The sequence below is a fragment of the Ctenopharyngodon idella genome, chromosome 17, assembly GCF_019924925.1.
Source record: "Ctenopharyngodon idella isolate HZGC_01 chromosome 17, HZGC01, whole genome shotgun sequence".
Classification (NCBI taxonomy): Eukaryota; Metazoa; Chordata; class Actinopteri; order Cypriniformes; family Xenocyprididae; genus Ctenopharyngodon; species Ctenopharyngodon idella.
Genome location: NC_067236.1, coordinates 21,352,054 through 21,379,071, shown reverse-complemented (window position 1 = coordinate 21,379,071; position 27,018 = coordinate 21,352,054). Strand labels below are relative to the sequence as shown.

The 27,018-nt window shown below is 38.1% G+C and overlaps 1 protein-coding gene across 1 annotated transcript in view; it reads left to right on the top strand.

Annotated features, from left to right (window-relative positions):
* ccdc88c (coiled-coil domain containing 88C) overlaps positions 1 to 27,018 on the top strand; it is a 72,719-nt gene that overhangs the window by 34,118 nt on the left and 11,583 nt on the right. The window contains exons 12-25 of the mRNA XM_051867032.1: positions 179 to 323; positions 1,590 to 1,771; positions 1,856 to 1,993; positions 2,926 to 3,996; positions 6,191 to 6,318; positions 9,296 to 9,437; positions 9,541 to 9,726; positions 9,810 to 9,971; positions 12,317 to 12,594; positions 16,574 to 16,717; positions 17,062 to 17,248; positions 17,386 to 17,531; positions 18,037 to 18,126; positions 18,227 to 18,513. Coding sequence (XP_051722992.1) covers positions 179 to 323; positions 1,590 to 1,771; positions 1,856 to 1,993; positions 2,926 to 3,996; positions 6,191 to 6,318; positions 9,296 to 9,437; positions 9,541 to 9,726; positions 9,810 to 9,971; positions 12,317 to 12,594; positions 16,574 to 16,717; positions 17,062 to 17,248; positions 17,386 to 17,531; positions 18,037 to 18,126; positions 18,227 to 18,513 — 3,286 coding nt within the window. The remainder of the gene's footprint in view (positions 1 to 178; positions 324 to 1,589; positions 1,772 to 1,855; positions 1,994 to 2,925; positions 3,997 to 6,190; positions 6,319 to 9,295; positions 9,438 to 9,540; positions 9,727 to 9,809; positions 9,972 to 12,316; positions 12,595 to 16,573; positions 16,718 to 17,061; positions 17,249 to 17,385; positions 17,532 to 18,036; positions 18,127 to 18,226; positions 18,514 to 27,018) is intronic.

The window sequence follows — 27,018 nt, the reverse complement described above, 5'->3', positions numbered from 1 at the left end:
GCTTAGCAATACCCTAGAAGCCAACTAGCAATAATTATCACCAATGCAACTGGCAGTAGTTTCCTTTTTTTCCTTTTTTGGAAGATGAATTATTTGAGAAAACATTGCAATGAATTTGTGAATCATTTCCCCCCAGCCCTAAGTATATGATTTTTCCTTTTTTGTGTGTGTGATTTAGGACCGGGACAGTGATAAGAAACGCCTGGAGGAATTGCTGGAAGAGAACATGTTGCTGGAGATCTCTCAGAAACAAAGCATGAATGAGTCAGCTCACCTTGGCTGGGAATTGGAGCAACTGTCCAAGAACAATGAGGTCAATGAGGGTGAGTCCACTGCATTGCTCTCACACTGAATTTCAGTTTGAAGACCTCTGAGACAATGTCTTGCGCCCTGTTTACACCATGCGGTTTGGTCATTTGGATCACAAGTGTAAAACGTTTTGAGCTTGTCCACCTTCGACCACTTCCAGAGGTAAAAACACATTTGACTGGATTGCTTTCTAATTACCTAATGCGTAAACACAATGGGAAACGCGAAAAAGCCCATACATTTACCAGAAGTGGTTGAAATTGGACAAAAGAGACAAAACACCTCCTTCATCTACTTGTGATCCAGTCGACCAAAATGCATCTTGTTGTAAACAATATCTTAGTCGAGACCCTCTGAGACACTACTCTTGAACTTATCTTGAATATTAGATTCTGTGTTTGTAATACTAACCCAACATAGAAAGGGCCACATTTTGGTCATGTGCTGATGACCTATTTTCTGTTTGTCAATTGTTTGTTTTAAGAACCCATCCCAATGCAAATACTCTTCCACCAGAGAATCTTGCCGTTTTATTCATGCAAAGTGAACAAACGCTCATTTGCTACTAATAGAGCATTTGAACCTAAAGTTTCTGAAAACAATTAATCTCTCATTTGTGCCTGCTTAATGGAGTTTATTAGCTCTAAGTCAGTGTTATCTTGAGAGAACCGGTAACTGAAATATCTCTACCCTCAGGCTGTTTGTAAGCCGTTAGGCGTGTATACATGTTGTTTCAAAGGTAATGCACAGGTGACTCAGCACATGCCTACTTAAAGGGATAGTTCACCCAAAAATGAAAATTCTGTCATCATTTACTCACCCTATGAGTTTCTTTCTTCTGTTGAACACAAAAGAAGATATTTTAAAGAATATTGGTAACTAGACAGTTGACGGTAGCCGTTGACTTCCATAGTATTTTTTTCCTACTATGGAAGTCAATGGCTACTGTTAACTGTTTGATTATCCACAATCTTCTTTTGTGTTCAACAGAAGAAAGAAACTCATACAGGTTTGGAACAACTTGAGGGTAAGTGATGACAACGTAATACCTGTGCAGTAGGGTTTAAAATCTGAGACCACACTGACAATATGGGATTTAACATCTAATTTATTAAAGCATTATTTATTGATAATCAATTATGATAAATAATCATTAGGTCTTGGAGCTGATGTGCTTCTATTAAGAAGGCACATTTTTGGCTGACACTCATCTGAATTAGATATATTGGTGGTAGTAGTAATCTCAGTTAGCTGCATTGTTTTGTCTTCCACTACTACAGCCCGTAAGTCATTCGTGTTTGAGCTGAATGAGTCCGCATCCAGCCGACTCTTGAAGCTGGAGAAGGAGAACCAATGCCTTCAAAGCACAATCCAAGAGTTAAGAGAAGCCTCCATCAACATGGAAGAAGGTCAGCTGCATGCAGTGGAGCTGGAAAGAGAGAACCAGAGCCTCAGCAAGAAGGTACATCTCTTTTCTACATTTGCTATTTACTGAGAGCCAGAACATTGAATATTGATGAGATCTCTTCTGTGTTGTGTGTTTTAGTTGGAGCGTCTGCAGTCCCAGTTGGACCAGGAGAAACAGACAACTCAGGACATGGAGAACCTTGGAGAAGAGCTACTAAGGGAGAAACAGAGACTGGAGAAAACTCTAGAGACAATTCAGGCAGAAAAAGATAGACAGGTGAACATCTAAAGAAAGAAAACTCTCATTATGTTCTGTAACATGATGATCATATGACCCGTGCTGGCAAAATGAGTTGGAATGCACATGGGCTATTTTCGAGCTACAGGCAAAACAAGTGAAAAATTTAAATTTTGGTCGAAATTGAGGTTTTCACAAAAATGAGTTCTTTAAGCCCTCGTCTAGCAATCCAAATGCTCCAAATAGCAATTAAACATCTAAAAATATCTTTATTTGTACGTTTTCTGAGAGGAGTACCTTTCCTTTGACCATGAAAAATGCCATTTTTCTTCTGCCAGCTTCTCAACGACTGGCAGCTCCCTCAGCGCAAGTTTGGTATTGTTGGAAAGCACAGCATTCAAACTTTGCGAATATTCATAGCAAATTCTCGATGGCATAAGTCTGAACCAATGAAATGTGATTTTCAGCTCATGCTGATGTAAACAGACAGCGCGCGAACCCAGTATACACACAGAATTACAGTATTTCAAAATATCAGTCTTGGCGAGTATTCACGCAAACATTATCTGTTATGTCTTAAGTGAACGTTTGGTTAGCTGTTGGGGAAAAACATCTGATGTGTAATATTATATTAGATCTGTGTGGTACAGTAGGTCTTCTTAATATATAGGTTGTCTGTTTCATTAATGCTAATCAAACAATTGCAGAATCATGGAAAAAATTGTTGAATATATATATTTTTCTTATAGATATGGGTTTTGACTGGGTTTGTGCCAAATTTGGTGGTATTACTAGGGAACCTTCAGAAAACTTGATTTTTCTCAAAATTGACTTTGCTTTTGACTATGTTTTTGAGAATAACAATAACTCATTTTTGAAAATTTGCTCATTGCGACTCATTTTGCAAGCACGGGTCACGTATGAATTATTTATCCATAAACCTAATTTGTTTGTGTGTGGGGGGGTATTAGATCTCAGAGTTGGAGCAGGAGAAGGAGCACCTGACCCAGGCAGTGGGCTCCCTCCGCAAGCGTGCTCAGGTGAACAGCGAGGCTCGTGTGAGGGAGGTGGAGACAGAAAACCGCGTTCTCCACCAGACCATCACTGAAACGGGTGGTAAACTGGCTCGCCTGGAGGCTGAGAAACGGCAGGCGACTAAAGAAATAGAGTCTCTCCGTGAACGAGGAGAGCGATGTGAGGAGATGGAAAGGGAGGTAACACGTCTGGAGCGAGTCCGAGAGCAGCTACAGCGGGAAGCCGCCTCCTTAAAGATTGGCAGTGAGCGTGTGGAGGCCCTGGAGCGTGAGAATGCTACTCTGGAACAAGACAATCGGCGGCTAAAGAAGCTGGCTGACACGGCACAGAATGCTAGCCTGCGCTTGGCTGTTCTGGAGAAGGATCACCAGCAACTTGAGGAGGAGAACCTAGAGCAGCGGCGTGCGTTGGAGACCCTGAGGACGGCAGCTGCTCGCCTGTCACAACTACAGCAGGAACATGCCGAACTAGAGCGGGAACATGAGGATATGTGCCGCACGCTGGAGGAGCTCCGCTCCCAGGCCAAGAGGAGTGAAAGATTGGAGATGAGCTGCGGCAGCCTGAGCCAGGAAAACCAACGGCTCCAACAGACTCTGGACAACAGCGCCACAAAGATCCAGAGTCTAGAAGGTGAGCTGAGGCAGAATGAGGCGGAGAAGAAGGATCTGTGTCGAGAGTTAGAGGGCTTGAGGCAGACTCTGACATGGGCAGAAGCAGTTGAGAAGGAGAAGAGAGGAATGGAGCAGGAACTGGGCCAGTCGGAGAAGGAGAAGAAGCAGCTGGAGAAGGAGGCGCGTAGGTTGAGGCAGCAGTTGGAGGCGAAGGAGGCAGCGCTGGAGGAGAACTGCCTCAGGCTGGCCAGTATGGAGAAAGAAGGCACAGCTCTCAATAAAGAGTTAAGCCGCCTCAAAGAGGCTGCAGGGAGACTCAAAGAGCTGGAGAGAGAGTACAAAGACCTGCAGAAACAGGCCACAATAGATAAGAAGACTCTGGCCACACTAAGAGAGGTATGACACATTTAGTACCTCAATGACATGTAAGAGTGTCCATAATAAAGAAAAAATCTCTTAGGCCCCGTTTCCACCTGGTATCAAGATGAGTTTTGGTCAGTCGGATCACATATAGACAAGGAGACCTATCCGTTTGCATCTGGTATTTTAATCTGTCTCTTTTTTCCACTTTCGTCCACTTCTGTCCTGATTTCTTCTAGTGGGGGGTCTATGGGCAGGTAAATGTATGGTTTTTTTCAGATGTTTCGATCTAATGGACAAAATAAGCTTGCGCAATTTACAAATGAACATGACGGAAAAACATACGAAGAGCAGCAGCTTTCATTTCTGCACTGACAGCCGCAAGACCAGCCGAACGCTGCTGGAATAGTGAGAAAACATTGTGCTTGGTACATTTTTCATCTTCAAACCTAACTTGGGTCTTCAGCCGACAAAGTTTAAATCCCGTCGGGCTAGCACGCTTCCCATAATGTTTACACATTAGGTCAGTAGGCGGAGAGTAGATGGTCTTTAGTGGCTGTTAGAACACATTCGACCACATGAGCGTCTACACTACGAAAGCAATCCAGTCAAATGCGTTTTCGACTACCTCTGTAAGTGGTTGAAAGTGGACAAGCTTAAAACCTTTTACACCCCATTTACACCTGTATTTAGCATCGTCCACTTGAGATCTGATCGACCAAAATGCATCTTAATACCTCATGGAAACGGGGCCTTTAAGTCCCCCTCTAGTCAATAATTTTATCCATTAAAACTCATCTTTGATCACCAAAATAACATATTCAAATGTCTGTTCATGCCTTAAAATAGCTTGAATGTAACTCTACACCCTTGCTTCATTTAATTTACGTGGAACCATGAATATGCAAATTAGCCCCTCCTCCACTCACACCAGCTCAGAGATCCAAAGTGATTTCTCTTGAGAATCCCCTGTTTCACAGTATAGTAATGATATGCTAAAGACTGACCGCATTTTAACGTGATCGGTTACAAGGTAGTTTATGACGTAAGAAACACCTGCAATTTCAAACCAGGTTTTTTTCACTGCAGTTTTAAGGAGAAGATACTCAGCAATGGAGTTGACTTATGAATTTGCACATGGTTTGCCTTAAAACATATGAAAAACACCATTAACAACATTAAAAACTTGATTTTTCACCAAAGGGGGACTTTAAAAGTGTTCTTCTAAATGTGCTCTTTGTATATTCATGTTGGTTTCCATCAGCCAGCAAGTAAAATGTAACGAAAGTAGCGACAGAACATTTCTTCTATATTTTGAATATATTTTAATCCAAGCCAAACGGATTATCAAAAATGAAGGAAAAAAAAAAAAAAAAATGTAGGGAGGAGACTTGGTTCTATCTGTCGGTTGTTGACTGGATGGAGGCAGATCTGAATGCAAGCTTGAGGTCAATTTTGAGAAAGGCGCACTATTAATTGCTAGTGATCAAATGAGATTTGTGTGTCCAGACTAAGGTTGTCAAAAAAGTACCGGTACTTCGGTACAAAGTCGGTACTGAAATGTTAAAAATGTGACAATACCAGCATTTCCCCCTAGCATTCTGAACACTGTTGAGCAGATTCTGATTAACTTCAACACTTCTGATTGGCCACTGTGTTCACGCGCTCAACAGATATGTCTGTGATTGGCTACAATGATCAACGCTTCAAAAATGGGGCCTGGTTTCAACGCTCCTCTGTGTATCTGTGTAAGCGTTCAGTGAAGAGCGTGAAAGATTTTTATTTACAACATGTTTATGAAGCGTTGATTATTGTAGTCAATGACAGACATATCTGTTGAGCACATGAACACAATGGCCAATCAGAGGTGTTCAAGAAGTGTCGTTACATTTTTAACATTTCAGTACTTTTGACAACCCTAGTCCAGACATAAGCAACCTATCTGCATGGGTTGCTTTGGTAAAGACTTGGGTGTACCTACGTATGTTACGAGGCTTTCTGAACAGATGCAGGAAAAATGGAGGTGCATCATCTTGTTCTCCAGATAAGTCAATTCACGATGCAGAACTCCTCCGTCGCGCAAGAAAAACTCAGTGATGGAGGAGACTTGTATAATTTCCATTTATTGCCACCTTGAAGACACTTACTTACCTTGACACACAGTCATGAGGGTCTGCGGTGGTGCTCTGTATATCATCACTGGAGTTCAGAGTCATATTCTTTCGAGCAGGAGCTGGTGAATGAGAAGCTGAGAGTGCAGCAACAGTGTAATGAACTGGAGAAGCTGAGTTACGAGCTGGAGAAGATCGGCTTGAACCGAGAGAAACTCCTACAGGAAGAACACAGCTGTGAAGACAAGTGAGTAAGACTTGTTAATAGAGCTGCACGATTAATCGTAAAAAGATCGCGATCTCGATTCAAGCACCCACGCGATCCTACTTTATTAATGACAACGATTCTCCCGCGTCTATTAAACCTTTGACAAAATCATACCGGAACGTTCAAATCTGTGTTCGTGCTGCCAGAGCCAGAGAGAGCCGTTTTGAATCACATATTAGTTATTTCTGTGTTACAATTATTCACATTAGAAGTACTGAGATATAAGTTTTAAGTTAGTATTTAAACACCGATGTCTACGATAACGATCAAAATAGAGCAAACTACCCTTTGAAACGAACTTGGCACATCAAATAACGGTTGTATCAATTACATCTAATTCCACTAGGTGGCGACAACTGATGTATTTGTCATTGAATCATTCATTCAAAAGATTCGTTTAAAAACACTGATTCATCCAGCAATGAAACAAGTATTTATTAATGAGTCATTGAATTCATTCAAAACCATTTTTTAAATAATTCATTCAAACATTTTACAGCAATTAGAGTCAGCGATTTATATTTTGTCTGAACCTCTAGTAAATGACATGTTATTTTGTTTGGTTGTATATTCAGAATCGTGATCTCTATTTGAAACCAAAAAATCGTGATTCTCATTTTATCCAGAATCGTGCAGCTCTACTTGTTAATAAGATAATGGTCATTTCTCAGGTTTAGAGTTCATTGGTAGTTTGTAATTACAAGGCGTATAAAGTGTCTTGTTTGTTTTATGTGGACGCTGCCCTCTGACAGGTGTAGCAGGTGAGGTGTTGGTACAGTTGTAGACTTTACTTTCAATGTGACATGCTTGTTTTTCTCTTTGTACATATCATCACCACTTGTGTCAACTCACTTGTCTTACTTTCCTCTTGCGGCCTGTGTTGAGGTTAAAGTGTTGCTAGTAATGTGCGTTACACATTTAGATATTTTTATAAGTAACAAATAAAGTTACACATTACTTTTTGAATTTACACTGCAAAAAAAAACATGAGAAAGTGTAATGCATAAATGTTCCTTACTTGCATGCTACTAAATTACTTTTTTAAAGACTTTTTAAAAGTAGTGTTTCCCAACACTGTTCATTGCCTTGCGCATAATCTGAGTCAAAGTGCATGCTAACTTTACTGTCTTTACTACAGTGTGGTGCAGTGACCTGTTATATGTCTACAGGAGCTTTGCTGTGTAGTGGTGTGTTTATAATTGTGTCTTTCATATTGAAGCCCCAGTATGAAGAAATTACAGATCTGACTCTTGGTATATACTCCAGTTTGATTAGTTTTCACTGGAAAGTTCCCTGTAGAGGGATCAGTAGTGAAGGATTCATCTCTCTCTATAAGGAAATAGACTCATTCTCTCTCTCCCCCACCTTTAACCCCTTTATTATGGTGAGTGTGAGATCTGACATGTATTTGTAAGTAAGATCAAAAGAAATGAATACGAGCTAAATGGAAACTGCAGCATTTCTCACCAGCTAATAGTGTCATAAAACGCTAGCTGTCGCTAATCGCTTCGTGTTTGATGAAATTTCCTGCTAACAGTCACATTCCACTGTGCTTAGTAATTCCTCCAAGAGGGTGTTTTGTGTGTGTGTGGCTTTGTCTGTGTGTGTGTGTGTGTGTGTGTATGTGTGTGTGTACCTACTTAACCATATTTTGGGGACAAATTTGTACCCAGAATTGAGCAAAAACCTCCTTTTGGGTACGTCCTCATTTGTAAAAATGGCTTAAAAATAAAGTAACTGCAGTTGTTGTTGTTTTTAATTGTAAAAATGCAGAAAGTTTTTTGGTAGGGTTAGGGTATGGGTTAGGTTATTGTATTTATAACTAGCTGTATATAAAAATTATAGAAGTCTATGCAGTGTCCCCCATTTTGATTGCCAAGTAATCGTACGTATGTGTGTGTGTGTTTATTATGAATGATATTGAATTTTGTAAATGTGTTTCTTTAACTATGACAGTTTTGTTGTTGTTAACTAAAACTAAAACTGTTCAGATTGTTTTTGTCAATTGACGTAAAGCTGAAATATAAATAATAGATGAAAAGCTTAAAATTAGAAAGCTTAAATTAAAATTAGAAGTGTTCTAATGTTGCCTTGGCAGCTAACTGAAATAAAATAAGTTTAAGTTAAAGTACTAAAATTACTAATACTGAAATAAAAGCTAAATAGAAATATAAAAAAGAAAAAATAATAAAAATGACAAAAGCTTATAAAATTACGAAAACTTAAATCTAAAATTTAAACGTAAAAAGTAGTAACAAAATTTGGTAACACTTTAGTATAGGGAAAACATATAAACTATTAACTACGACTTTTCCCTCAATAAACTCCTAATTTACTGTTTATTAATATTTAGTAAGTTAGTTGTTAAGTTTAGGTATTGGGTTGGATTAAGAATGTAGAATAAGGTCATGGAAAATAAGGCATTAATATGTGCTTAATAAGTACTAATAAATAGCCAATATTCTATTAATATGCATGCTAAAAATCAACTAGTTAAAAGACCCTAAAATAAAGTGTTACCCAAAATTTTAACAAATACTATCAAGTATGTATATAATACTAAAAGAACAGTGAACTGTGGACACTTTCAGCCCTGTGGATTTTTTTTTTTTTTTTAATTAAACTTACTTAAAAGCTTTTTAATACTCACTAGTTAGTTTTTCTACTAGCAATGTCAAACAGTTAAATTGTACTTTATTTCAAACAAATGTCATTTCAGTTACATCTCATGACAATCATTTTTTTTTTTTTTTTTCAAATGACCAACATCGTCTTATTAAAGCCAGTTCATTGCTAGCATTTCAATCTATCCTAAATACACACAATTAAATATTTTTGCACATTTTCATATCAACCATTTATTGCTACAGCTGATGTAATGATGACTTCCTGTCAGATTCTAATGCTCACACAGATTTAACATAATATAGTGACATTCAATTTTTTCATCCTTCAGTAAATATAAGATCCTGGAGACAAAGATCGAGTCGGCACTGAAGAAAACTCTAGAACTGAGAGAGGAGAAGATCCAGAGCCTGGAGTCTCGTCTGGAGGAGAGCAGCAGCCTAAACCAGCAACTTCGCACTGAACTCACCACTGTATGTTCAGGCTTCCTCAAACTACAAATATGTACACATCAAAAAGACAGTTGAGAAAATGGAAATCTCTGATATGTTAGGCCTGATTTTCCTGTCTGTCCAGGTGAAAAAGAACCTGGAGGCCCTCAAGCAAAGGCAAGAGGAAGAAGCGGCTCACTCTGAGATCTCCCAGCAGACTTTGGGGCAGGCTAGATCGGTCCCAGATAAAGAGAAGTGGGAGACTGAGCAGAGGGAGGCCACAGCTGAACTGCTCAAGCTGAAAGACCGACTAATCGATGTTGAGAAGAATGTAAGACACCATATTTATATCAACCCAGCAGTAACTTATTATACAATATCACCTATTATAACTTGCTTTTGTGAACTCCCCAGAACGCTGCCCTGCAGACAGAGAAAAATCTTCTGAAGGAGCAGCTGAAGCAGTTAGATTCCCAAAATGCACAGCTCAACGGACAAACACTAGCTCTGCAGAAACAGGCAGCATCCTTACAAGAGCACAACACCTCTCTTCATAAAGAAACTGCTAAACTGCAGGTACAGTGTACAGCAACATTACAATATTCAGGCTTCTGTTCTTAAATGTAGTAGGCCTTAATTGTGTTCACTACTGGACTTAAAATGACTTCTTTTTTTATAAAAACATAAGGCTGTTAATAAAATAAAATAATCATGATTAATCTCATGATTTCTAAATGAAACCCTAACCATGTCAAATTTTGTAATGTTACTTTTCTCACTTCTTTTTCTCTCCAATGATGATCCAGTCCTTCACAAACTAAATGACTGGAATTGTTTTAAAAAAATATTAGATATGCACCGATATGAACATTTTGGCCGATACCGATAACCGATAATCCTTTATATTTGAAAGCCGATAACCGATGTATTGGTCGATAAATCTAAATCCAAATTTGTATATAATTTTTGAGAGCCTGATTACAAAAACAAACGTCTGATCATTAAAAGCCATGTCCCAAGCACACAATTATAATGTTTTCATTATAATAACATGTAGTCGATATGACGAACTTGCGCTGCGCATGTTGAACTTAACTGTTTTTTCCTTTTCGAAGTGATTTCAATCATATTTCAAGCAATTCAAAACAATCATGGTAAACAGTGCACATCTGAAGTGTCTTAGCTGAAGGAAATAAGCCATTATTTATCGGCCAAATGTTCTTATTGGGCCGATAACGATAACATTTAAAAATGGATATAGCACATATAACATATGTCGGCTGATATCGATATAGTAGCCGATGTATATCGTGCATCCCTTAAAAAAAAAAAAAAATCATACCTATTAGTAGCGTACCTTTCAGTTCGAAATGAACATCCAATAAACATATTATAAATAGATACAAAATAGACGGTATACGTAAATAGGCAAGGAGAAATCATTCATTATAAATTTGGAAATTGTCTTGCACATGGTCCATTATTAAAGGGATCATGACATGGATTTTTTATTATTTTAATGCGTTCCTTGAAGTTCATTTATGTTAAAGGTTTTTTTGCACAAAACAACCAAATATATATGCGAAAAAATGATTATTTTCAGCTCATCTGACCCTCTGTTTGAAATGATCCGTTTTAAGCGGTGGCTCCTTTTAAGGCTTGTCAGTAAACAGCCACTGTTATGATTGGCTAACGTCATTGCATAGGAAACAGTATCAATGCTCTCTCGCTATTGCCTGCGAGTAAGTGTTTTGAAAACATTATCCATATAAAATCGTCATTTACAGACAAATCATTTTGAAATCATTTACTTACGGTTTGTGATGCAGCTGCTGTTTCAAGATTCAGTACAGTCGCTGCTGCTTCTTTCAAAAAAAGTTTCTTTGCAAACTTTCCTTTACACTGTGCCTCATTTAGAAAACTGCAATTGCAGTCAAATTCTCTGAACAAACTTATAATCCTTGTTCCTGACGCCTTGTATCCTTCTGAAGTCTCTACAGAAATGAGCAAATGAGCTGTTTAAACAGGAAGCGTGACAGCGAATCCTTTACATTTCTATTTATTCTTCTATTTGTCCTTTTGTTGTGTGCAGCTTGTCAGAAACTGAGTGTGAATCTGTATACTGTATCCAGTGTAGACAGCATCACTGATTATAATGGGTTCTGTTTGCTTTTGACGCGACGCTCACATCCACTGTAGTCAAATGTCAGCCATTTAACAACTGAATGCCAGTGGGTGGGGCTATGGTGCGATTATGTAAAGCTATTCGTTGATGTCTTGCTCTGGAGGCAGTCATATGCAAATGTATTTGCCTGTGTGATGTCATAGATCCCACAATATCGAATTCAGTCGTTTTTTGATCTTGATTAAATAAATGCTTTGTTTATAATGAGGAGAATGTTTTACAGTAGCTATGAAACTTGCAGGTTGTTTTAATGGTACAAGGACTTCTTATATGTCAAAAGATCAAGGTAAATTTGATTTTGCATGTCATGATCTCATTAAGAAGTTTTGTACAGCTAAACAGTACTTCCTTTCTGATCTCCAAAAATATCTGACATGGTCACATAGAAATAGTTGACATTGCCAATGCTTACCAGGGCCAGCAAATACCGTAAGAATGAACAGGTGAGGGTGCCGCCTTCTGTTTTTTAGTTGTGTAAGGGTCATTAGTGACACGAGAAAGCAATTTTGTGACCAAAGAGATGGCAGGTGTGACACAACAGACAGTAGGATTGACATTTCCAGAATGAGAACAGAATGTTCACCTGTTCCTCTCCGACCCATACGGCAAAAAAGGCAGTTGCTTTGTTCAGCCAAGAATAAAATCTATCCATCTATCCATGAAAGTTTAAAACATACAAAACAGGATCTTTAAATGTCCCATTTTCACGGTTGTTTATTTCCCTTCTTCTGTTCAGGTGGAAAATTCGACCCTAAGCTCCCAGAGCTCTTCTCTCATGGCTCAATATGGAGCTTTACAGGCCCAGCTTCAAACTCTGGAGTCGGAGGTTGAGTCTCTTCAGAAACAGCGAGAGGAAGCATGTGCGGCCCGTGACCGAGTCACGCAGGACCATGAGCGCCTGCTCAGTGTGCACGACAGGCAGGCCACCGAGTACGAGCAGCTTATCGCCCAACACGCCACACTGAAAGGCAACCTGAGAGCTCTGGAGCAAGAACACCGCACGCTGGAGAGCAAGTCAGTCCCTTTTTAACTCAATCAGCCCTTCAAAAATGCGTTCATCTACCTCTACCTCAAACACGATGACATTAGGCTTATGTGTGAAATGAGAAACTAGCATAGTGCATGTAATATTCTGTATACCACCTAATACTTTAAAGAAGAATTATGTCTTCATTTCAAATTGCAAAAATAATAGTGAATAATAATGAAAGGGTTAGTTCACCCAAAAATGAAATTTCTGTCATTTATTACTCACCCTCATGTCGTTACAAACCCATAAGACCTTCGTTCATCTTCAGAACACAAATTAAGATATTTTTGATGAAATCCGAGAGGTTTTCTGATCCTCAAGAGAAAGCAATGTAATTACCACATTCAAGGTCCAGAAAAGTAGTAAAGATCATTAAAATAGTTCATGTGACTTCATGCTGACAGGGAAAAGAAGAAATTGTTGAATAAAGTTATTTTTGTTTTGTTTTTGCGCACAAAAAGTATTCTCGTCACTTCGTAACATTAAGGTTGAACCACTGTAGTCACGTCGACTATTTTAACGATGTCTTTAGTACCTTTCTGGACCTTGAATGTGGTCATTTCGTTGCTTTCTCTTGGGGATCAGATGGGGATCGGATTTCATCAAAAATATCTTAATTTGTGTTCTGAAGATGAACGAAAGTCGGGTGTGGAACGACATGAGGGTGAGTAATTGACAGAATTTTCATTTTTGGGTGAACTAACCCTTGAACATTCACATTTAGCTTTATTTTCTGCAGCAGTTGCAAGGACTCAGTAGGTGACCTTTGTTGAGTTATTGACCCCTTCCATAGGTGGCAGCTTATGCATCTTTCTGTCTGCCTGAGGAGGCTGTGTAACAATAGAGTAATGAGTTGCGTCTGGTCTGAGTGGAGATGCCACAATGACCCCATACCATTAGTAATGCTGACAGTGAGAGACGTTGAGAGATGAAGGGTCCTTAAAGGGATAGTCCACCCAAAAATGAAAATTATCCCATGATTTACTCACCCTCAACCCTTTTATGTTCTTTCAGACGAACACAATCGGAGATATATCCTTGCTCTTCCAAGCTTTATAATGCACAACGATTATAAAGCTTGGAAGAGCAAGGATATTTTTAAATATATCTCCGATTGCTGGGATCATTTTCATTTTTGGGTGAACTAACCCTTTAAGGCCTGACTTGTCCTGCAATATAGTCTGTGGTTTTGCTAATGAAATGGGCCCACTGGGAATTTGAATTGTTTTTTAGAGGTGGGTCACAGTGGAAAATGTCCCCTATTTTTATACGCACACATTAGACATTAATGAGCACAAACACAACCTGCTCTAATACACACTAATCCTCTCACGTGTGCCTGTCGCACTCATTTTTCCATGGTGCAATGTGGAAAGCTGTCTCTTTTGTTGGAGACAGGAAAAACATGGTTCTGTTTGCCTTAATGTAGTTTTGTAGTCTCCCCTTGTCTCTTTTATCACTCTGTCTCATGAATAATGCAGTAGTGTGTCTCCGGGGGCCTCAGCTGAGGGGTTCACCAGATGGCTGTCAGGGGCCCAATCAGCTGTAATGTCCACCGGCTTCAGCGTCCATGTCCAACATGCCACATGTCACACACACTCAATTTCCTAATTATTATTATTATTTATTTAAATTAGCACCATCAATTTAGAACACTACTGTTTTTTGGGGACTGTTGTGATATGAAACTGGTTCCCAAGCTTCAGTGTTGTGGAAAGTTACTTTTGTATTACAATATTGAGTTACTTCTTTAAAAAAGTAACTAATTGGAAACTACACTGATCAGGCATAACATTATGAGCACTGACAGGTGAAGTGAATAACACTGATGATCTCTTCATCATGGCACCTGTTAGTGGGTGGGATATATTAGGCAGCAAGTGAACATTTTGTCCTCAAAGTTGATGTGTTAGAAGCAGGAAAAATGGGCAAGCGTGAGGATTTGATCGAGTTTGACAAGGACCAAATTGTGATGGCTAGACGACTGGGTCAGAGCATCTCCAAAACTGCAGCTCTTGTGGGGTGTTCCCGGTCTGCAGTGGTCTGTGTAAAAGGAAATGCAAATTCACGCCTGTACAGTAGAGGGCACAGCTCAAACAAACCCTGCAGAAGAACAGGATGCAGGAGAAGAAAGTTCAACACTTTAGTAATAAAAACAAAAAAATGAAACTCAAATGTGATGTTTATCTAAAGTCATTTTTACTTATTAGTTGGTTGAATTGGATCATCAAAGGTCAGCAGCAAATAATAAAGTGAGATTAAATACATAAAGTACATTTGTGTTAATATATTTAATTATTGCAGGTTTGCATAATAATCTGAGTTTGCATTTCACTGTTTTTATTCATTTTGAAGAATACTGAATCCATTTTTTTTATGCAAATGAGATGAGTAAATGCTCATGTTTACAACGCCTTTGCACTTACTCTCGATTTCTCTCAACATGGGGACAGGAGAGGTGTCAGTCAATAAATGGAAAAAATGCTTGCATTTATTTATTTATTTGAAAAAGTAACTCAGATGTTTAGTTGTACACTCAAAAGTCAAAAGTAATGCATTACTTGTTACTTGAAAAAGTAATCTGATCTTTCGTTGTGATGCGTTACCCCCAACAAGATTTTTTTTTTTTTTTTGTCAACTGAACCCTCCTGACTTTAATTATTCACTTGAAATACATTGCTAACCTTTCAATAAATAATGTAACATCTCCTCAAATAATTAAAACAGTCATAAAGAAATAAATATTTTGGAGAAATGAGTAGAAAAAGTCCAAGGCACTTTTTTGGGTAAAAAAAACAACAAAACAAAACAAAAAACATGGCAAAGTATGATGATGATAATAATACACTGTAAACCCGAATAAGTTGGCAAAACTGAAAAAAAAAAAAAAATTGAGGCAATTGGTTACATCAAAATTTTTAAGTTAAGAAATTGAAAGTTTAGCCTAAGTAAGCAGAACTGCCAGATTTTTATTTTGTACTCATACATTAATAATTGTTCTTAAATTGAAATATTTAAGTAAACTAATTAATAAATTTAATTTAAAATTATTATGTAATCTCAACGTAAACATTTTATTAGTGGAAACCTAGCTAGCTATAACTAGCTAGCTAATACAGAAAATACTAACATTATATAACACTTAATGTTAGTATGTACTGTCCCTTTCGAGTGCCATGGGCAAAGCATGCTGGGAAACAGAAATCCCAGCCCAGTTTTAGTTAAACTTGAGTTCGTCTATTAAAAGAAATTAGTTCATAACACTCAAAACAATGAAACAGTTCAGTTTACTTAAAATATATATCAGTTCTGTGAACTCAAAAGAAAAAGAAAGTGCAGTGTAGTAAAAATAATAATATTAATAAATATTATTTTTTCTTAAGTGTGCACAATTAAATAATTTTTTTGTCAAAGTGTTGGGTTTTATGTTTACATGCATTTAAAAAGAATTATTTGCTTGACTTATTTTTTATATATATATATAATTTAAATGTATTTAAAATACATTTTTAATTTGGCATTGCCAGTTCCATCACAACCACCTAGGCCTTTGTGAACCCTCAACCCTAACTTTGTGGACCTTTGTCAGATCTTCAATTTGACACAAATGAAAATGAGTCTGTGATAGATAGACGTTCAGTCTGTTCAGTAGGTCATGCTGTCCTACAGTCCTAGGTCACATCTAATTGTTAAATTATTTGGAACGACATTTTCTTTGTTCCGTTGGCTAAATGAATGCCACAAGGGACACAACACCACAAACACATTAAAAAAGATTGCACTGCTGGTCAAACTCATATTTTTTGACATCAGATAATACATATAGCATCTTTCTTTACTAAGCTGCTCTACATTTAGTGTTAATCAGAATTTGCTTCCTTATACTCCTGAATCACATGACTTGGATGTGTATTAGAGAAATGGTTTAGTTAAAATCACTGTTTGTATGTTTGTGTTGAACAGGTATACGGTTCTCCTGAAGCAGAAGGACACTATGGAAGCGCTGGAGGCGTCTCTACACAGGGACAGAGAGAGTCTGGGAGAAGAAATACACAAGAACACTCTTATCCTGGGGGAGAACCGCAGTTTAAGGGAAGAAGTAGACAGGTTAGAGAGTCTTTTTAACAACAAAACACACTCAGTAGCAAGTTTTCAGTTAAAAATTTACAACAGGCTTATTGTAAATATTTACTGCCCTCTGCTGGCTGGAACAGTAATTAAGCAGTAGAAACAACTTGTATGTATGCACAATATTCCAGTGGCCATATTGTCACATTGTTATTAATCTTTTATTTATTTTTAATATATATATATATATATATATATATATATATATATATATATATATATATATATATTATAATATATACATAAACATACTTTGAAATATATAAAATAGTATATAAAGCATATAAAAAAATAGCATCTAAGCCTCTGTTATATCCCTGCAGACTGTCACAGACGCACACACAGCTGAGGCAGGAGTATGACAGCCTGCAACTGCAGACCAAAGAACTGAAGACTTCCCTGAATGAGTCTCAGCTGGAGTTGAACCGCTGGCAGGCACGTTATGACCAACTGAAAGAACAGCATCAGGGCCTGGACATCTCAATGACCAAACTGGACAACCATTGTGAGGTGAGCGTTTCAAATATTACAGGAATATATACCATATATACCATCACCAGCAGGGACAGACATTGATTCCAAAGCTTGAAATTAATTACTTTTAGCAGCTGGTGCTAATCAATCTTTCTTTCTTTCTTTCAATTTAGCTGCTAACCCGTTTGAAAGGAAACTTGGAGGAGGAAAACCATCACCTTCTCAGTCAGATCCAGATGCTTAGCCAACAAAACCAGACGCTACTGGAGAGAACCATGGAGAGCAAAGAACTTTACCACGAAGAACAGAAGCAGTACATGTGAGCAGTGCGCCATATATCATCTTTTGAATCAATGATTCTCGACCTGGGTACCAGGAATAATTATGATTTTGCATTGTTAAAGCTATAAAACAGAAATTAAAAAACCGTAGTTGATTTAAAGAGAGCTCATTGTGCAGATTTTTATGTCACACTTGTTTGAAAATTCATGTAATGCATGTAATGATCTTATTGTGGATGATTCATCCATGTATGTGTTTATTATTTTTTGGGGCCTGAGCACCGATGGTGTGAGGACACTATTGGAATTGCTCTGTTTCTTATTCTTCTTCTTCTCCAAAATGAATTTTTGGGGGCCTAAACATGCTCGGAAACTTATGAAACTTTTTTGAATGTTGCTATTTCCATTTCATTAGGACTTCAAACAAATATGTTTATGATTTTGGGGTACTTAAAATAATGTGAAACATTGATTTTAATCAAGAAACTAGTGGTCAAAATGGTTTAATGCCATTCTCTTAATAGTCACTGTTTCCTCTTGCAGTGATAAGCTGAATTCGTTGCGACGACAGAAGGAGAAATTGGAGGAAAAGATCATGGACCAGTATAAGTTCTATGACCCGACTCCTAAAAAGTGAGTCCATCTCGGGTACCTAAACTGAATAATACTGAGTAGACTTCACTTTATGAGCATTTATCAAGTTTCACTTCTTTTTTTTTTTTTCATAACACAGGAGCCGCCACTGGGTTGGAGCCAAAGCAATAGTAAAATTCATGAAACCTAAGAAAGAAAGTTCACGAGAACGGGCTGACGGGCCACGTGAAAGGATCAGAAGCGCTCCAGACATCCCTCTTCCGGAGATCCCCACATGTATAGACTGTCCTGAGAGCACACCACCCCTTCCCCCTCCACCTCTGCCCCCGAGACAGTCACGTCTCAGTCTGGACTCCATGAACGGTCACTCCGCAGAGGAGAATCATATACAGTCGCCCACCCTCTCACCTGCCCTCAACGGCCGAGGTGAGTTCTGCCATCACTAAGCTCCTCACATGAAGTCGCACAATATATAAATCAGAGTTGGATTCCACACCCTTTCCACACCCTTTCCCACTCGAATACAGTCATTCACAGGCGATTCACACTCCAATCCAGAAGGGGGCGCACGCAGTAATGCAACACTGTTTGTTAACCACCACAACAGGAAAAGGTGCAGAAGAAGGAACAGGCGATCTAGATATGTGTGTAATCTCTCAAACAGTGTTTCAATTGTGGAAAAACCTCAATAAAACAGCTTGAGAATAATCTCTCACGTAGCATTACATTTACCTCATGCAAGTCATTTAGTGTCCACAGCATGTTAGTTCACTAGAGAAATGAACTCTAGAGGGAGCATTTCACTAAATATATGCACTATATTAGATTATATATTCATTTATATTGAATATTTTTATTATATTCATTAATATATATTATTAAATATATTCATTATATTTACTTTACTTTTTAGTAAAATCTTAATAATTTAATATGTTTAATATGTTCTAATTGAATTTATTTATAGAGTGAGACAAAATTTGTTCAATAAACCACTGTTAGAAGAAAAAAGAAGCAATTTTTTGACTTTTGTGTACAATTACACCCCTAATAACCGCATATTTTTTTCATGTAGACTTAAATTATACTATAAGAGACAAGTGGCATCATCAGTAGTGAAAGTGATGGCAAATTAGAAAATTGCTTCCATATGAATCATACTCCAGATGTCCCTTTTAACTTGGGGATCTTGGAGTTCAGAAAACAGATTTAACACCAACCAAACAAACTAAACATACTCAGGTCTGCACTAAAAGCTCAAATTGGTACAAAAAGTTGAGACACTTTAATTCAAACAATTTTTAATTGCAGGAAACTAGTATTTAGTGTGCTGCTAATCTGATTTTTCCACTAGGGGGCGCCATGCGACTTTTTTTTTCTTCCCCAGGGTTACTGTATTACAAACTCATTTCCCTCTTGGCGTCCACTCACTGAACTAATCCTGTTGTAAATTTCCATTTTCAGTTCATCATTTCTCAGCTTTCCAAGTAATAATACTTTTCCCAAGTTTCATGCTATATTGCATGGCCAAAAATAATCTTCAAAAGAAACCTAGAGGCTTCATTCTTCATGAATCATAAATGTTTTAATCTCTGAATCATCATTTCTTCTTTTCCACTGACCTCTCTCTCTCTCCCTGTCTATGTATCTGTCTGTACATTAACCCTCACACACTCCAGCCCCTCCAGCAGCGAAGCGCTTCCACTTTCTCAGGAGCAAGAGCCAGGAGAAAATGCGCGTTCCAGGGACGCCGCCATCTCGCCGATCCATTACCAGACGCCTACGCTTCTGGGCCTCATCTGACAACATCGTCCCCTGCTCCCCCTGCGAGCCTTTTTCGCATATCGGCCATTTCTAACACTTCATCCTTTCCATCATCATCACGGTCACCATAACAACTGCTTACCCTATCATTACTCTTCCCATCTATCATTAGTCACATTTTTTTTAAAAGCATCACGCTACATTTATCAGGCACTAAAACCAGCCAATGAACACTCCGAGCTAAACGCTAAAGAAATAAACATTTATCAATTTTCCTATCAGCCTCACCATCACAGGCTCACAGTACTCAGTCAAAATGAAGAAACACACATGAATACGCACAACACACACTTTAACAACTCATATAAATGCTCTGGGGGGCTCTGGGACTGGGCTGCGGGACTCTGAATGCCACCCTGCAGTAAGTAATGTGCATTAAGTGGAGCAAAATGCAGCCCGCTTTGCGCTTGCCATGAGAAATGTGTGTGTGTGATATTGCTAGCACTCAATAAGGCAGGTAAGGTGACCACAGTTGCAGCCAACAGGGTTCCCACACTTCTTGAAAGTACTTGATGCGTTTACATGACAACGATATGCTTAAAACGGAGAAGTGTTTCCTTTGAGTTTTCCGCGTACAGACGACACCATTGTCAAAACGATCCCCATTCATATGAATCCACAAATATAGTCCAGTTGAAGGAGTGAATGAAAACGAGTTCTGACACTGGGTTCGCTTTTGCATAGTTTGTGCTTGCCGTTTACTAATCATTTGACACTTAGCAAACTGGCAGCTCCAGTAGAACTCTTTCATGGAAACTAGCATGTATAAACCTTAATTAATCAATTTAATTATCAATTAAAAGGGAATTTATACCTGTATGATATTACGCTGGACCAGCGGTTTGGAAAATAGGGCGCCATCTTCAGGTCAGATGCACAAATTCATTCTGCATGCGACTCTCACAGTGCATTATGGGTATTCTCTAGCTGTTGAGTGTACATCTGTTGTACACTTGTTATTGCGGTGCATTATGGGATTGAATGTGTGCTCTCGATAACATTCACTATGGTTTCGGTCGCCACTACAAATGGCTATCCCCTCAAATAGTGCCCAACTTAAGGAGGGTGATTTCAGACACAGCCAAAGTGTGGAATGTTGGACATTTCATGCACTCAACTGTTGCAGCTTTAATTATGTAGCGGAGGGGGAGGGGCTATCAGACTGCGACAGTGTATGACAAAGTAACCTTAAAATTCATACACTACATGGATTAGTACCTAGTGTATAGTGGAGCATTTGGAATGCAACTAACTAATGCCTAATGGGCCATATGCACGGAGCGTTCTTTAGAACTTCCGCATTAATATAAGCCAGCTCGAAAACTTCCGGTGAGATGTCATTTGCTGGTGTGTTGAGCATCAGAAGTGTAATACTTAGTTTATAATCAGAATATAGTCACTTAAATAGTCAGGCATAGCATTAATTTAGTTATTCAAATGTAAGATGGCAAAAAAAATAAATAAAGACGTACCTCATTGTTCCTCCTTGGCTAAATTCAATTCGACCATCAGTTTTCACACTTTTATGTGAAAAAAAAGCTTCAAAAATTAAATATTTATTGTGCACTTTAGTTAGATTAATTGAATAAAATGTGTGCTTTTACAAGTGTGCTGAAATCATTGATCCTGCGCTGCACTGACTGACAGCTGCTGTGATTACAAAGGGAAAGCGCGGTGCTCGCTTTCTGTCATGAATCACAAGAAAAGTTATTGTTTTTCATAAGATTTTTTGGAGTATTTCATACTTCACATTGACAAAATGTATTTTTAAACCTAGTCTTTTTATAATGTTTAATATTTAGTCAAAAACGAAGTGAAAAACGATTGGCTGATATATGCGCAAATAAATGCTACTTTATAAATGCTAGCGTTTGTGTCGATGTTACAGCGACTACAGAATGAACAGCTAACAGTTCACCGGAAATGCCCGAGCTGGCTTAACGATAACCAGGAAGTAACCGTGCATATAGCCCATTAAGTAGTGTTTATAAGCACATCGCTGGGTAACCTAGGAAACCAATATATTTCTGCTGTTCCATAAGTGCCATCTACTGGCAGAGATTGAAATTGCATATTCATTCAGCGCGTCTGCCTTTTTTTTTTTTTTCCCCAAACAAATGCGAAGATCGACCCATATTTTTACACAGCTTACAGTAGGATGTTACCATATAAACACTGATCTCCCTCCAATACAGTATTAATTTTATTTGTGCAGGCGGTAAAGCCTTAAATAGACAGCCTTAAATTTGACTTTTTTTAAAAACCTTGCAGATACCCTGCACAGGTGATTAACAATTATTTTTTTATATATTTTTAAATGCCTAAGAATTACTTTATCTATATAATTTTCATTCAGGCCTAATTGCAAAATTCATGTATATAATATTCTCTCTATATTTTAATGTGTTAATCAAGTAATGCTTCATAAAAAAGGAAAACTGAAATAAAGTGTGAAATAAACGTTAAAAGCAGGAATAAGAAAGCTGCGTCTCTCGTTCAAACTCGCTCGTGCTCTCGTACACTCTTCCAGCCCTCTCTCCTCAGAAGATTTTAAAAATGTCATATGCCCCTTTAATGTCATTTTAGTTGTCAGTATGTACTTTAATATTACTGCAGTAATGATAGAAATGGGTACAGCAGGTCTTTGTTACTGTCCTGATTGGCAGTAACAAACCTACCTTTATATAGTCTTTATTGTGCTTCATATAAAATAAAAGGTGCTTTAAAAAGTCCTTGAATCTGGTGTTAATGAAAGAGTGGGAACCCTGCACAAATCAATAGTAATCAAACTAAGTGTGTGCATACAGAGAGAGATTGGAGGAGGGCAACTTCATCAGATACTCCTAGCTGAAAGAAGGATTTATGCTGTGTGCTTTGTGTGGCATGTGAACTTGCATTGCTTAAGTTTTGCTCAAGAATGGCCTGCAATATTTATATTATATCCACCATCCAGCAACCAGTGTCCAAGTGTGTCCCCCTTGTTTAAAATCTTCCTCTGTACGTCCACTGTGAGTCATGCGCATGTGTAAACGACTGTCCCATTTATATGTGGAAGGTTTACATCCAAATCAGATAGACTAGGCAAAAGTCCATTGATACCTTGGCCTTTTCGTGCAGGGCACATCACTTATAAAAGCCTTTTTTGGGGGGTGGGGATGTGTCGATTTGTCCCATAATCACCATTCTTAGGACAGCAAGAGGTGTGCAACTGTTTCAGTAAGAATAAAATAATAAGATTTATATATTGCATGATTTGCATATTAAGCAAGAAAGACTGAAGACAGAGTCATGAGATGTGTGCATGCAGCAGGAAAACCTCAACGTCTCTCCATCCTGTGCCAGGTGTCAAACGGATGTACACAGTCTTTATTTCTGTGTTTGGTCTATTTCTATCTCCCTACACCATCTATTTTTTATCATATGTTGTGAAAGAAAAAAGAAAAATTAAAGCTGCAAGCAGCGATTAAAGGGCCCTCGCACCCGGGCTCACCGCCACCCATTGGCCTTAGGAAACCAGTGAACAATGGGTTACATGCATGTAAGTGGGTAAATACAAGGGAAATATGGCAATTCATTTCAAAGTGCCACACTTCCTGCTGCCAATAGGTGGCGCTTTGACTGTAACTGAATATTGTCATATAGATGTCTTCAGGCCAGGACTATTATCAAATGTGAAGTTTGGAGCAGATCAGACATCGTATGCCTGAGTTACAACAACTTCCTGTTTTGTGGCGTTAATCGCATACATTAGCACTTAGCCAAGTGTTGCATGATTTAACATGTTTCTAGTATGTTTGGAACTTCGTGGCATATTGAAATGTGTTTCTGAGAGTGAATTACAGTGTAAAGCAAGCCATTTCCTGTTGCCAGCAGGTGGCGCTATGACTAACTGAATATTGGCATTAGGCCAGGACTCTCATCACACATGTGAAGTTTCGGACAGATCGGACATAGTATGCCTGACTTACAACAGCTTCCTCTTCAACTCTAGATCTTTGCAATTTATCATCCCTAAGGCCTTAAGATTAGACTGACCATATATGATGTTGTTCTGGTGTGTGGCGCTATGATTGTAACTGAATATTGGCATGTAGATGTCTTCAGGCCAGGACTCTAATAAATCATGTTGAGTTTGGGGCAGATCCGACTTTGTATACCCGAGTTACATCAACTTCCTGTTCCCATGGCGAAACGTCAAATTTTGCCAGGCCGCCACGGACACGCCCTTCAGCGAAAACTCTAGATCTTCGCAAAGGCCTTCAGATTAGAATGACTGAATATGATGTTAATCTGATTAAAGCTCTAGGAGGAGTTCGTTAAAGTACAACGTCTGGAAATGGCAAAAAGTGCAACAATTTTGCAGACAAAATCCAAAATATCTCACTTCCTGTTGGTTTTCAGATTTTGCACCAGGAGACTTTTTTGTAGGGATTGGGCTGTTACATATGTCTACTGAATTTCATACCTGTACGTGAAACGTGGTGCAAAGGGCACTTTGAAATTTTGTAGGTGGCGCTATCGAGCCATTTTGCCACGCCTAATTCTGAGACCCATAACAGACATAAATTTTCACCACTTCTGATGCGTGTGCAAAGTTTCGAGCACGTTTAGGCCCTCAAAAATGTGATTCATTTGTGAGAAGAAGAAGCGGAATAATAATAAATGCATTTCCAATAGGGTCCTCACACCATCGGTAATTTATGTAGATTTACTCAGAATCATAGTCTTGCACTTAGCACATGCTCTTTGATACATTGAGCCATGGTGCTCATATGGAAAATGCATGTTTGAGTCTGGCTTGCAACATTTCTGATTTCATTCTTGTCATTAAAAATGACAAAGCACAAAAAAATTATGTAGAATTATTTACAGCTGTAGTTTATCGGTTGGCACATGCACTCTTGCACATTGAGCCAAAATGCTCATACACACAACACACGTTTGAGTCTGGCTTGCAACATTTCAAATTTTTCAATTTTTGACATTTAAATGTGGTAAAAGGTCAAAAATAAAAGAATTACTTGAATCTGTAGCTTAGTGTTTAGCACATGCACTTTGACACAGTAAGCCATGGTGCTCATATAGACAATGCATGTTTGAGTCTGGCTTGTGGCATTTCCAATCTTGTTTTCATCATTATAATGGTAAAAAGGCCAAAAACATTATGCAAAATTACATAGAATTTAAGCTTATCGCTTCGCACATGCACTCTGAAAAAATAGAGCCATGGTGCTCATACAGACAATGCATGTTTGAGTCTGGGTTGCAACATTTCAAATCTCATTTTTATCATTATAAGTGGTAAAAATGCCAAAATATTACTTAGAATTACTTAGAGCTGTAACTTAGTGGTTAGCACATGTACCCTGGCCCATTGAGAAGTGGAGCTCATAAAGACAGTGCATGTTTGAGTCTGGCTTCTGGCATTTCCAATCTCATTCTTGTCATTAAAAATTTATGTAGAATTATTCACAGCCATAGTTTATTGGTTAGCACATGCACTCTTACACATTTAACCAAAATGCTCATACATACAATGCACGTTTGAGTCTGGCTGGCAACATTTCAAATCTCATTTTGACATTAAATGTTGTAAAAAGGCCAAAAATGTATCTAGAATTACTTAAATGTGTAGCTTAGTGCTTAGTACATACACTCTGACACATTGAGCCACGGTGCTCATATGACAATGCATCTTTCAGTCTAGCTTGCAACATTTCCAATTTCATCTATGTCATTTAAAGTGGTAAAAATGCCAAAAACGTTATGCAGAAATACATAGAACTTAAGCTTATCGCTTATCACATGCACTCTGAAAAACAGAGGGATGGTTCTCATACAGACAATGCATGTTTGAGTCTTGCTGGCGACATTTCCAATCTCATTTTCATCATAAGTGGTAAAAAGGCCAAAAAATTACTTAGAATTACTTAGAGCTGTAGCTTAGTGGTTAGCACACGTACTCTGGCCCATTGAGAAGTGGAGCTCATAAAGACAATGAATGTTTGAGTCTGGCTTGCAACATCTCATTTTTGACATTAAATGTGGTAAAAAAAAGAACAAAAAACGTATCTAGAATTGGATCTGTAGTTTAGTGCTTAGCGCATTCACTTTGAAAAACAGAGCCATGGTGCTCATACAGACAATGCATGTTTGAGTTTGGCTTGCAACATTTAAAGTCATTAAAAGCATGTAGAACTACTGTTATGATATTCTAGGCAGTTATAAAAACCACTTTCTCCTTGTTTTAAATCATGTAAGGGATCAGAATGACTCTAATAAAGAGAATCTCATGGAGCACCAGAGTTTTCCAGCTGGTGTTTTAGTTTGGTCACAGCAGTGAAGCTTAAAGGAATTTTGGGGTTAAATACAAGTTAACATCTGTGGCATGCTGTCAGTTTATCAAAAAATGAATTTGACTTGTTCATCAGTATGTAAAAGCAAACAAAAATGATGTTTACAGTAATCCACTTAGCTTGGAAGTCTGTGGGTCAAAACATTGCACCAGAATGCAAGTTGAAATGTGCTACAGTATACTGTGTAGCCACAAGACTTGGATATGGCAGAATCGCTCACCATCCTTTTCTTTTGAAGTTATAATACAAATACAGTCTTTCAACTCTTGATCATGATCATGTAAAGCCAATCAGTCCGGAAACTTTTGGAAACTTTTTGGAATACAATTTAGACAATTTTAAAGCTCAAATAATACATCACTTAAATAAGACTCAGTTAATTAATAACAATAGATGTCCATTGTGAGAGTATAGCTATAGATGTAAATTTAGTTTGTTTTTACAAACTGTGGAACACATGAAGATTATTTTCAGTGGAAACCATTAGTACTGATAGAGCTTGACTTGTTTTGGACCCTGGAACATTCCTTTAACTGTATGGAAAAAAAGTATATGGAAAGCCCACCTGCTTGAGTGGTTTTTTTTTTTTTTTTTTTTTCTTCCATTTTACTAACACATGCTTGTGCTTTTGCCCCAACACCTCCTACACAGCTGCCTGCAGCGTCACTGGTGCCCAGCAGCAGCGCTTGCACTGCACATGCCCTGTGTTCACTCACAGATACTGACCTTTTCTCTTGATTTTTTTTTTTTT